Here is a 12977-nt window from a genome sequence, read left to right as displayed (position 1 = left end):
AGGACATTTGGAAGCACATTTGGGAGCACATTTCCATGTGCATATGGAAAAAGAAGGTGGAAACCCATAGTGCAGTCTGTACTCCCTGATGTCAGGGAGTATATCCTGACATACTGCTTATACCAGAGAGGAAAGAACTCATCACCTTAGAACGAATGTGTTTTCTCCAGCTCCTTGTCTGCAGGACCCTCCAGTGAGCAGAGGAAGGTAGGGTGCATTTTTCTGAATTTGGTTTTCTAGTATAAGTCCCTGGCTTTTGTGGCCTCAGAAATTGCTTGAGGGATAGCACACAATAGCAGAGGTGTTATTCCTAAAGAAGCATTGTCCTAAAGAAACACTGGAGTCACTTTCAAAATAGAACTCTAATGGCTGACCTGACAGATGCTCCATCCAAAGAATAAACAGCCATTTTATCAAGAGCATGGAAATGCTTGTGACTAAGAGAATGGTACAATTCGTTATGTTCTCTCTCTCCCTTGTTAATGGAAAATAGTGACTAGGTAATATCGGTTACTTCAGCCTTGGAGTGCTTAGCAGTGCAGGTGTAGGGTGATGATACAGTTCATTTTAAACCACTGAACAAAGTGTAGCAACCTCTTAAAATTTGTTGGCAGAGACACAACAGCTGAGCAACAGATCCACCAGACTTTGCTATTTACCCCAAATTATACCTTACTACTGAAAAATCTTTCATTAAATACCTGGGACTTTCATGGTGACCAGTTCTCTTCCTCTTGACCAGCCTTACAGGCACTTCTATCCTCCATGGAGGCACCTAACAAGCATCTAAAAACTTAAACATCTGTTCTAGACTTCTGTGGTCAATGAAAGACAGGGGCAGCCTTAGAGGGCTAATCCTCCTACAGGTGGCTATGCTGCCTGGGATACCTGAGGTGACCCTCATTATTGACTACTGGTACATATAGAGAGAGCACATACGCAGAGGTGCTTGCAGATTGCAGTGTTGGGTAAGGTGCTGGAAAAAATGATATCCTGGAAACATACCTTACAACATTCCCGCACCTGCTGAGTGTGAGAAGATGGAGCACCTGGAGCCTGACACCTCGTTGCTGGAACCCTTTGCCCAGGCAGCCAAGGGAGTCCGGGGGATCCTGGTGATTGGTCCCTCCTCCAACACCCTGCGAGTGGTGGAGGCTGACGGGAAGGCTGTCTGCGAGGGGAGGGGGGAGAGAGGAGGAGGTGGCTTCTTCCTGACGCCATTTCCGAGGGGCTGAGATATATAAATGAGCCCGTTGCTGCAGTGCCCCATCTGGGATTTTGAGCCAGGGCACTGGCGCAGACACACACGCACGGCGCTGGTATCCCCCCGGCACCTCGCCCAGAAGCCCCCACGCCAGGGACACTATCACCCTCTGAACTTTTCTCCTTCCATCTATCCCGCCGGCATCATGAGCCGCCCAGGACTGCTCGCCGTCCTGCTCCTGGCCGTGCCGGGTAAGTGGGACCTGGCTGGGGTCCGTGTCTCCAGTACTCCCGGGACCCCCAGCCCCGTGTACAGCCGTGCCCCCGCCCTCCTCTGTTGCCGCCGCGGCCCCTTCAGCACCGTGGACAGGGATTATCCTCCCCCCATTAAGCACCGCGGACAGCGGCCACTGCAAGGTCACTGCCCGGGACCGCGAACAGTAACTTCCCTTCCTTCCCCTTCCCATTCCCCTTCCCCTTCCCCTTCCCCTTCCCCTTCCCTCTCCCCAGGGAAGGCTGTACAATGCAGACATCCAGCTGCTGCACCCAGGGACTACTTATACCAGAGAGAGATTCCTCTCTTCTCCACTCCCATTTTTTAGCAGGATGCTACTTCTCTGCTTGTCTCCCAGAGGTGAATAACAAGCTCTTTTTTTCCCTCCCCTCACCTTACAGTCATCTCCCTTCCTGTGACAAACGACATGAATAAAGGCGACACTAAGGTAAGGATGGGCCTGTAACGGAAGGGATGAGTTAAGATAAAGGATATAATGCTTAATCTGGTTGGTTTTGGGTTTCTGCTGATCCTGTAGGAAGTGAAAGGGATTTGCATGAGATCCCCACAGCAGGATCCATCCCCACTCCTTTCTTATTAGTATTTACCCTTTGTGCATCCACTTCTGGGCACCTGGGCAGGAAAAAAGTCCCTCAGGATGTACCAAAAGGATCAACAAACTGAGAAATGAGGAGGCTGGGGATGAAGGTTGGGTATAACCCTCCCTAGTGCTCCTACTTTCAGCTTTTCAAAGCTCCTAACAGGAGGTGACTCAGGGGAGAGTGGGGGGAGATGTGATTCAAGAATGGGCATTGCTGGAACTGTGTATGTTTCAGAGAATGTATACATCTGAGTTTGTGTGTGTTACTTAAACATACATGTTCCTGAAGAATAGGCAACTGACTATTCTCAGATTGCTAATCCATCCTCAGTTACTGCTTAGCCTCTCTGGGCAGCCATGAGCAGTGTGGGACTTGGCTGACCTCTCCAGCCTTCTTTCATAGGCTTCCATACATATATCTGTGTCATACCTCTCTGTCTTCCACAGCTGCAGTTCACAAGTGTGTGTGCTCCCAATGGCACCTAGATGCTTACATAGGTGTGTTTGCCTGTGTTGAGATGTGACAAATACACCCTCACTCTTCTGTCCCCCTCCCCCCCCATATTATACATATAGCCTTTCAGATGGCTGATCTATTTTAGTTGCTCAAATTAAGAATTCTACAACTTCTAATTTAGTATAAATTAATGTCCAGAAAGGAAATTCCAGCTATTTCCGCCTTACTCCTTCAGCTGCTTTGTTTCATGAGAACTTCTAGCCACATCATATTTTTCCCCCAGCAGCAGTAGGGGAGGGAACAATCATGTCAGTCTCAGGCACAGGCTCCATTGTACAGTGTCTCTGCTCATTACCTTCAGGGCAAGTGCCATGAGCAGTGCCCCTCTGTCTCCTGTCAGATGTGCCTGGGGCTGGAGAGCTTTGTTAAGAGTTTTAGCCTGCTTAGCCATGGCTGCGGCTGAGCCACGACCTGTGAGCCACTGGGTTCCTGCTTCAGGCTGTGTGCTACTGACTGAGAAAGGGGACTCGGGGCAGGCACTTGCCCCTTCAACTGGCCATGCCAAAGTGGCTCTTCGGCCATCTGGTGGGACAATCCATGAATTTCACAATTTTCCCTGTGAAATCTATTTCCAGGATGTAAAACATGGCATTTTGTGGAAACTGGTGCAGCTCCATGGAAATGCTTCCACCAAGGACAGATTCTTTCCTGAGCTTGTCCTCTCCCTGGGTACTACACTGACACAGTCTCTAGCTGAGAGCAAAATCAGACCACACCTTTCTTTTGAATTTGCTGCAACTACAAGGAGCCATTGGGCTTTTCTGCCCTCACTATTCCCTGAGACACAGCATGGTCTCCTGTGACAAATCAGGGCAGGGATATCATCACATGGGTACAGAAGTGAGCACTGCAGTTTTTCCTACACACCTGTACCACCAGCTTATGTGCCACATGCTCTGTGCCACCAGCATTTTTGGGTGGGTCAGTGCACCCACAAATGCAGTGGCTAGTGTAGTGGCTAGTCAGCATACGCAGGCCTTTCCTGGGCAGCTCATCCTACTTACCTTACACAAAGGGCTTTCCATGGAGAGCTGAACATGACCAAAACATTTACAATATCTCTGGTGTTTGCCCACTCTTTTGCTCAAAGGACACTATTTCCCAATTTCAAGCATACATTTCAGAAGGTCCTGAGCATAGCTGAGCTCAAATGTGTCGAAGTCTATCTTTGTAAGGACACAATCCTTTGGAGATTTCTGTGTAGGGACAGCATGACAGCTCTTAAGGATCTAGTTACATGCTCATGGTTAGAGGATAGCTATGGCAAAATTCCAGTCTGAGTTCCTGCACTGGATTAATTACATTCATTTGGAAAGGATCTCCTCCATGTGCTGATGCAGGCTGGTATTTCATGACCTTGTGAAGCCTCACTCTGTTCTTATAAAACGTCCAGGAGTATTGTGTAATGACTGCACTCTTCCTTTCATTATGCTGCAAAATTCGTCCTCAGAGTTGGCCATATTTCTCTGGTGACTGATGTGTTTCTTTGTGTTCAGACAAAGACCTTAAATCGGCTCAGCAGTCTTCAAAAAGCTTGTATAGAACATTTCATTGGACCAGACTCTTATTTCTCATGCTGAGAAAGTTTTTAAGCTGCATCCAGCAATAACTGGCTTCATAGGCTGGGAAATGTGGGAAGCGAAGTATCAGAATCTGGGGTTTCTTCTATTTAATAGTAGAGTGAAGTGACTCAAAGTCATCTAAAATCAATCTTAATGGATTGCTTGTGGTAAAGCAGAATGATACCAGGGAAATTTCCCTGCTTTCCTTTTAGATCTTTCCTGTAATATTTTTATTCAAGCAGGCAATACCTTCAAACTCTCAAGTAGTTAAAAGAGCTCAGCATTACCTGCAAAAGCAGAATTCTCTCCTTTCACTGGGTGAAAATTTTCCCATTCCAGCTGGTCAATGAATATAGCCAATTGCTTCAATGAGAAACATTGTAGATGCCTGGGATTTGCTGAGTGGTGTTTAATTTCAGTGCTGCCACACTGCACTGCTCTCCTGAGAATGGCACATTGTGAGGGAGATGAAGGCTCTTAGGGCTGCCTGCAGAAATCAACAGGAGAAAGAGCTTCAGTGAGTGGGGTTTTTGCCCCCAAGGCTTACTTATATTCTTTTTTTTCAATTTATCCTTTCTTTTTCCACAGGCACTTGTGAGATCTGCATACTTTCCAGGCTGCTTTAGAAATAATCATCCCTTTTAAACTAAGCAGCCTGATTCCTGTGCTGCTAACTGGTACCGGACTGTAGTGAATTCCGCTTTCCCTCCTGTGTGACCATTTGGGTCTACCATAAACACACAGCAGGGCTCCTGGTGTGTGTCTCAGTGTGTGGCAAGGATGCCTTCACCCCTGCCAGAGGTGCCATCTTGCCTTTGTGCTTGTGGCTTTATTCTCCCACCACACATACAGCATTGGGCGATCCCTGTGGGATCGGCAGTGCTGTAGTTGCATGGATGAAGAGCTAGGCCTGCAATCCCAGTATAGGTAACAAACTAGATAAATAATGCTTCTCATTTTACACCTGGGCTGCTGGAAAGGGCAGACCCAGAGCTCATTCTGTCTGGGAAGCTGCCTCAGACAGTTGCAAATGCTTCCAAGGGAAGAGCAGGAACTTCCTTATTTTCAGGTAACCCAGCTCCATGTACAGATCTTCCAGTCTATAACAGATGTCTTGAACACTCAAGCACAAGGTCAAACACTTCTCCAGAATGTCTTGTCCTTCTCTAGGGCTTGAGAGAAGTATTTCTCATCCCTGTTTGAAAGTACCTTTTGTTCCACTTTGCCCTCTGTGCCTGGCTGCAGTCTAATTATGGTGCCCTTCTCAGAGCTTGTATAGCTTGCAAGATTTCAAGGTCACCTGCTGAAAAGCTATGACCACTTGTTGCTCTCTACAACCTCCCACTGAGACCTTTTATGAGATATACTGACTTGGAACAGGATGATTTTGAGCTTTCTATGTATATATCCAGATCTCCTTTAATTTCCTGATGTGTTCAGCCTCTGGGATGGGCTGGAGCCATGAGATCTCCAGCTGAAGTGTGTGTCATGTTGAAGAAGCTCTGCACATTGCTATGTGTCATTTGCTCACTTCGTAGTTTCAGGAGGTACCTTCTGTTCCTGGGTTAGGTAGAAGAGGAACTGAACATTCAGTTCTGACTCAATCAGAAAGGCAAAGCCTGTACCATCATCTGCCTCATTTTAGGCTTGTAAGAAATAGATTTAGGGAAAAAAAAATACAAAAGAGCAGTTCTTTAATTTGTATTTTCATCTCTTTCTAGGTGATGAAGTGTATTGTAGAAGTCATCTCTGATACTTTGTCAAAGCCAAACCCCCTGCCAATCAGCGAGGAATGCCTAGAAACACTCAGAGGAGGTACAGGCTCAGATTTAATGCTGGGTATCAGTGAGAGCCAATCTGGCATCTGACAAGGGGTCCCCCATACTCACCTTCCTCATGGTCATGCCACTGGGCTGCACCAGGCCCCAGAAGTGGTGACAGAGCTACTGCTCAGCCCAGGCCATGCACCACGCTGGCATTGTGGCTGGGGGTGCTGGCTGACATGAAGCTGCCTGGTTTTCATGGGACCTTCCTGTCATCTTAACCACATGGTTAAGAGATGTGGCAGCAAACTATACTATGGGAGAGAAAACAGCAAACAAAGAGGGAATTGGTATTTTGGGTTCTTTTTCATTTCTTGGGGGTGGTGGGAGGTTGCCTTTGACCACCTTCTGTACCAAGTCTCCCTATTGCAGATGAACGAATCATTTCTATCCTTCGCCACCAAAATTTATTGAAGGAACTTCAGGAAATTGCTGCTCAAGGTACAGTGTCACTATAGTTATTTGAGAAGAGGGCCTTCATCTATTGTAATCCCTTGTGCAGTTTTGTTGTTTAGTTTTTTTCATATTCAAGATTAATTTGACATGATAGTAATATGTCTTAGTAGATACAGTTCCAGGACTTCCAGTAGAGACTGGGTGAGTGGGAGCAAGAATTTTGCTTATCGTAACTCCAATATGCTTTTGATGATTTAAATGACAGTCAGTGTAAATTGGTGGTGATGCACAGTACAGGAATTTTGGAGTGAGAGAACCCTAAAGGGAAATACTGCAATCTAATTCAACAAATAACCACCAGCTCCTGAACAAGAATGAAAGGCAAGAAAACCTTCACTGTCTGTGCAGCTAGAGTCTAGCACTAAACCAAGGTGTGGCAGAAGGGAAGCCTCACTGAACACTGAGTGGGACTTGCACCTGAAAGACCCCAGTGAGAACATCCTTGAGTTAGTGGTTTTTTTTTATGCTGGCCTCCTTAGCTTGAATGCACGTTTCTTTGGAGAAATGCAGGCTGCTCACAGCAGGTCAGTGTGGGAGCAGCAGCAGCACAGAGCTGTGCAAAAGGGTGTGCAAGGGGAAAATGCCTATTCTCAGGTGCCAAAGTCCCCAGAGCTGATGGGCAGGTCCCAGGCAAGGCTAGTTCAAAACGAATGCAGGTTCCTCCACCCAGGTGATGTGGTTGAGGCCACATAGGGCTCTCCTCAGGCTGGAGGGAGAGGAGCTCCTGGCCTTCCCTCCTCCTCTGCTCTGGGGTAAGCCAGCTGGCAGCCCTTCTTTGCCAGGGCATCCCTGTGCCCTGCTCCTGTGTGGCATGGCTGCCAGGGATGGCTGAAGACGTTGCCACCAGACTGCTTTCAGAGCAGGGAAGCCAGAGGGAACAGGGGGAAGGGAGGGGAAAAATTCAAGAAATCAAGACTGGGAGAGAGCCTCATGCAGCTCCCAAAGACATAGTTTGGTCACTACCCAAATGCCACTGGTGGAAGTGCCAGCCATGCAGCGACCTCAGACAGGCTTCATGGGTGATATGATCATCCAGAATAAAGAAACCTGAGGCTCTTCCATGTACTGGGATGCTGCTGCCCAGGCACACCAGGGTTGTGTGCGGGAGTGCTCAGCTATCAGTCATGCTGTGCTGTATAGCATGGAGCCCACATGAAGGGACATGTTTTACAGAGGTGCAACTTGCTCCACTCTTACCTTGGCTTGAGCCCTTCACTTTATTTTGTCCCAGTGTGATGTAAGCTCTATTCTACAGATCACAGTGACTGGGGGTGGGAGAGTCATGTAGCCCAAGGGAAAAGCAAGCATGTTTATTTGATCTCTTCTGTCCTGGCTGCATCTGGTCCTGCTCAGGCTGGAGAGCCCACACCAGCCAGCTCTGGCCAGTATAGGGCTAGAGAGGACTGGGCTGGCAGTGTTGGCTCTTGCCTTTGCATTAAGGTGTAGAAGCAGGACATGAGCTGGGTTAGACAGGGCTTTCTTGGCTTGCACATCCCATTGGGATAGGGCTTCCTGGGGAGTGCTTGCTGGTTGCCAGGCAGCTGCACTCTGACCTCTAGCTCCTGCTGCCTTCAGACGCCTTTCTCGAGGGTGTTGCTTTCATTGAGCTGGCTCCATAATCCCAGCAGCTAAGGTCTGGGGCCTTGGAGGTCCAGGCTGTCCCCAGAGTGGGAATGAATGCTGCTTCTTCCTCCCAGTGTCCTGGGGAGAGAGGCCTCCACAATCAGGCTGCAGGGCACAGAGGCTTTCGGTGCTCACCTCAACAGAAGTATGTGGGCAGCTTTTGTCAGGAGGCAATATTTACCGTTCAATACTCCAGTGGTTAAGTCTTTTTTTTGGCCTCTGCTGCAGTTCAGCATCTCTTATTCCCTAGCCCTCCATCAATATTAGTTTTCTAGCAGCCTTGCTTCTCTGTTTGTTTAGAGACTTTTTTCTTTCCATGATGTTTTTGATGGTGGCTTTGTTACTGCAGTTAATTCATGTATCTTCCAGTCTCACTTCTCACACCTCCCCTTTGGCAAATCTGTCTATTACAGGAAATATACATATAATTGTAAAGGGCACAGAACTATTTTCCTGCCTCTACTTTCTGAAACACAGGAGGAGCTGTTGCCTTTCCCTACTTTTTGTTACTTCCCTACTTCTGTTACTTGACACAGGTGCCAATGAGAGAACTCAGCAGCAGAAGAAAAACAGTGGCTTTGAAGATGAACTTTCTGAAGTCCTTGAAAGTCAGAACAAGAACAAGCAGAGAGGTCAGTGTCAGCTTACCCCCCAGGAAATCCAGGTCAGGCTGTAAACAAGGGTGTTCTAACAGCCTTGATATGTCCATCTGCTTCTCATTTAGGTATCTTTTTTGATGCTGCCGCTGACACACACAAGCAACCCAGTGTTTGCTTTGTTCTTACTTGCCAGCTGAAACAACATGTAATTTCTGAACTATAATAACTGGTAATGGTCAAGTTACCAAACTGATACTGATCGTTCCCACCAGCAGTCACTCTTAATGCTTAAAATGAGTCACAGCCATGGAAATCCCATACTGAAAGGCTCATGATATTGGCAAGAGTAATCAGGGTCTGCTCTTGCTGCCCCTGTTTCCAGGCATCCAAGATATTAGGTTATGGGTCTCTGAAAGGGAAATTGAACTGAAGATGAGCACTCCCTCACAAAACACCTGCATCTTAGAAAGACCACATCCAGCTGGGATTTCCACTTGTCACTATGATTCTATGGCTGGGTTAGAGATGGCAGTGTAGCAGAAAGGAGGGTTTGGCCTCTTCCCTTTTCCACATCAGGAAGAGATGATGCCCATGTGCGTGAGATGATTTCTTGTCCAGCAGTAGCACCCCCACAGAGGGTCTCGAGTGGACTCTGGGCTGTGTGGCTGAGCCACGGCAGCACAACAATGCTGCGACATCAGCCCAAAACGATGAGGAGTGGTAACCTTGGGGGCTGCTGCTGCATTCAGCAGAGCTAAAAGTCATTGGGGAGCATGGGTGGCACTGGGTCTCCCTCCTGAAAGGGCAGACCTGAACCTCTTGCTCCAGCAGTGTGGAGACTGCATGAGGATGAAGCATGGCATGTTGGGCCAGCCAGGCCCACAAGGGATCCTGGTGCCACCAGTGCAGTGTCAGTGGTGGTCAGCAGCCCTGTATGACTGGCTCTCTGCATGCCCTCACCCCAGAACACTCCTCAGCCCTGCCTGGAGAATGTGCCCACCTTTCCATGCCCATCTGGCTTTTCCCACTGTTCTTTAGCCCCCCATCCTTTCTTGTGCAAAGTGATTTTTATGGCTAATCATGATAAAAGGCCGGACTCTGACATAAGCAAGAGCATATACGCAGCCCCCATTAAGCTCCAGTTGAGTGGCCACCCTTCCTCCAGCTAATCTGCAAGCAGGGCTTTCTGTCTCTTCAACCTGGTAGGAAGAATAAGGATGTGATATTAGTTCAGCACTTTGAGCAGGGAGAGCTGTGCAAGTGCCATATTGCACTCCTAAATCATTTAATTTCAAGTGCTATCTCGTTTCATGAGGGGCAAGTTTGTTGCTGGCATCTCGAGAGATGGTGATGAGGACCGTGCTGCAGCAAAGCACTTCAGCATATGTTTAACTTCAGCCTTGCGACTCTCTCCAGGAGAGGAGGCATCGGTGAGAGCACCAGCTTGCTTGAATGCTAGCATATGTTAAAGTGACTTAAGAAAGGATCCATGGGCTGGTTAAGCAGATTGCTGAACAGGGCTGAGGCTCCTTAAGAAATGCACAGGCTTCACTGGTTACAAAATGAGCTCTCAGGAGAGGTGTTGCTTCTTGCTCCTCCCTTTGCAGATGCAGCAGGGGAGCACCCTAAAGAGGAGCAGCCCACAGGGTCCCTGACTGAGCTGGCAGCACAGAAACACCAGCAAAATGAAGATTCACGAGAGAAGGGGAAGAACAGCCTGGAGGAGAGGGAGCCCAGGCCGCAGGATGTGAACCCTGGTGAGAAGGAGTATCAGGAGCAAGCAGAGAGCAACGAGATCAGGGACACAGAGGATGCTCAGCGAGATGAAGCTTTGGACAACCACACCAGTAAAGACTTCAGTGAGGATGAGCAGCAGCAGCAGGAGGATGAAGAGGAGCAGCCCAGGGACCCCAGGGACAGCCTGGAGCTTGAGGATGAGGAAGAGCAACCATCCAGGAAGGACCAGGAGCAGAGCAGGGAGGCAGCAGGGGAGCATGGGGAGCGGGAGGATGACAGAGGAGATGATGCTACAGAGGAGGACCCTACCGAAGCAGAGAGGTCACTTGATTTGGCTGAGGAGGACAAGGAGATGCAGGGAGATGACAGTATGTATACCAGACGACTGCACTGGTTGTGTGCTACCTGGGGTGAGCTGAGGGCACTGAGACAGACAGATAAGAGGCTTTAAAGCCTAAAAGTTCAGGCAGGTGCATATTGGGTTTACAGAAATACCCCTGTCAACAGCCACCCAGACCCCCACACAAGTGCCTGACCACATGGGCCCATGCACAGCAGGTGACGCAGGCCCAGCAGCTGCCTTGCTGCTTGCTGCTCAGCTTCCACAGCATCTCAGGACAACTGATTCCTTTTTCTTGAACTTCCTACATGGTTTTTGTCTGCTGCCTCCCAGCCCTGTTACTGACACGGTGACATGAGAGTGGGTATTTTCGGAATGCTGGGAAAACAGGCCTTAGTCAGGAAACCCATCTTGCATCGCCCCTACAGGCTTGGTTCAAAGGTGGAGGTAACCAGGTTAACACTTGTGATCTGTGATGTGCTTAATGCTCTTTCAGATAACGACGCTCTGGGATTTGGCAAAGATGAGCGGAGCTCTGAGGAGGAGGAGGAAGAGGAAGAGCAGCCCCGGGTACTGAGAGGAGGAAGGCATCACCTGGAGGATGAGGGGATGCAGGGTGAGGAGGATACCTTCCAGCCCAGGGACACCAAAAGTGAGGAGATGGAAGAGGAGTGGGAAGACTCCAAGAGGTGGAACAAAATGGATGAGCTGGCCAAGCAGCTGACATCAAAGAAGCGCATGGAGGAAAATGATAGTGGGGAAGACCCAGACAGGTCCATGAAAATGGCATTTAGATCCCACAAGTATGACTTCAATAGTCCAGAGGAACATGTGAGAAGGTCATGGAAGCACCACTCTAAAGAGGATAGCAGTGAAGGAGGCTTCCCACTTGCTCCCATGCCCGAAGAGAAGAAGGATGAAGAAGGCAGCGCTAACAGGAGAACAGAGGTTGGTGTACGTAGCCTCAATAAATTCCTGCCGGTTACTACTGGGGAATCCAAATTATGCTTAGAGGTGTGGATGGTACCTTGGTGTTATGCAGCTGGCATTGGTTCTCTGTAACATTAAGGAGAGGATTGGTTGCCTTTTAGCCATTCAGCCCTAGGGATTATTGAGATTTGCACCACACTGTGCTTTTGGTTTTTATTGTTGCTTTAGTGACTAATGGAAAACCATGCCCTGCCCAAGAAAGTCTTAAAAATGTGACTTTTGCACTAGCCTGTGCTGAGCATGGCCACCAGAGCTATATCTGGAGCTTGGGGTGGGTTTTGTGTCCCAGAGCTCCACCAAGTCAAAGGGAATACTTTCCCTGGCGCGGGAATGGAGTCAGTAGTGTCAGTGTTTGGTAGGAGCTGCCTCAGCCCTGGCTCCCAGCCAGCCATCTCCCTTCAGCCTCAGACTCTGGAGAAGGAAACCTGTTGGGGGCTGCCCTGCTCAGCAGAGGGGCTTGAGAGGGACAATAACTACATCTTGTCTCCATCACCAGTTGCAGCCATTTAACACCAGGACAGGACTAATCAGTGTTGCACACAAGTACCTGTCCAGAGGAGCAGATGGGGAGATGGGGCAAGACATTGCTGTGCTCATACCAGCACTGGCAGGTAGCCCTGCACAAAGTTTTCCATAGTTCTGGGGGAGAGGGCTGCCCACCTGTGGATGCTGATGTGTGTGCGGGGCTTTCCTTGCAGGACCAGGAGCTGGAGAGCCTGGCCGCCATTGAGGCTGAGCTGGAGCGTGTTGCCCACAAGCTGCACGAGCTGCGGCGAGGCTGAGGGCCCGGCCCTGCCCGCGCAGGCAGAGGCCGCTGGTACTGCCCTCCCACCCACCGCATCTCCATTTCCTGATGCAAGAGCAAGCAAGCGGAGCAGAAGCATTGTGCCCAGGAAACCGACCTCGCTAGTGCCCAGGCCTGCCTCCCTCACCATGGTGTTGTGCCCATCGCTGCTTCTTCACCTCATGCTCCCCTGTCCACTCATGCTCACCAGCCCAGCCAGGTGCTGGTGGGTGCGAAGAGCAACCTACATATGTATTTTCTGTCAGAGTGGGGTTTTTCCCTCTGTTTTATAAGAGAAGACAGCTTTCTAGAGAGTTTTCCTTCCACTGGTAGTTTCACTGGGTAAAAAAACTTGCAATAACTTGTTATCTTTTGATTAAAAGCTGAGAAATCTGACTGTAATATATTCTATATAAAAAATTTATCTAAGGAAAAATAAAACTGCTGTGGGTTCCTTCCCTTGTTCTG

The 12977-nt window shown here is 48.9% G+C and overlaps 1 protein-coding gene across 1 annotated transcript; it reads left to right on the top strand.

Annotated features, from left to right (window-relative positions):
* The first annotated feature begins 1229 nt into the window (after positions 1-1229).
* CHGA (chromogranin A) lies at positions 1230-12523 on the top strand. The gene is made up of 8 exons (XM_062638272.1): positions 1230-1455; positions 1879-1925; positions 5879-5972; positions 6353-6421; positions 8596-8691; positions 10266-10763; positions 11232-11683; positions 12424-12523. The coding sequence occupies exons 1-8, from the start codon at positions 1245-1247 to the stop codon at positions 12505-12507; spliced, it is 1551 nt and encodes a 516-aa protein (XP_062494256.1). The 5' UTR covers positions 1230-1244; the 3' UTR covers positions 12508-12523.
* Positions 12524-12977: the final 454 nt, after the last annotated feature.

Source organism: Pezoporus occidentalis, unplaced genomic scaffold (assembly GCF_034315485.1).
Source record: "Pezoporus occidentalis ecotype Australia unplaced genomic scaffold, CSIRO_AGI_Poc_V1 ctg115, whole genome shotgun sequence".
NCBI lineage: Eukaryota > Metazoa > Chordata > Aves > Psittaciformes > Psittacidae > Pezoporus > Pezoporus occidentalis.
This window is presented reverse-complemented; position numbering and strand designations above follow the sequence as displayed.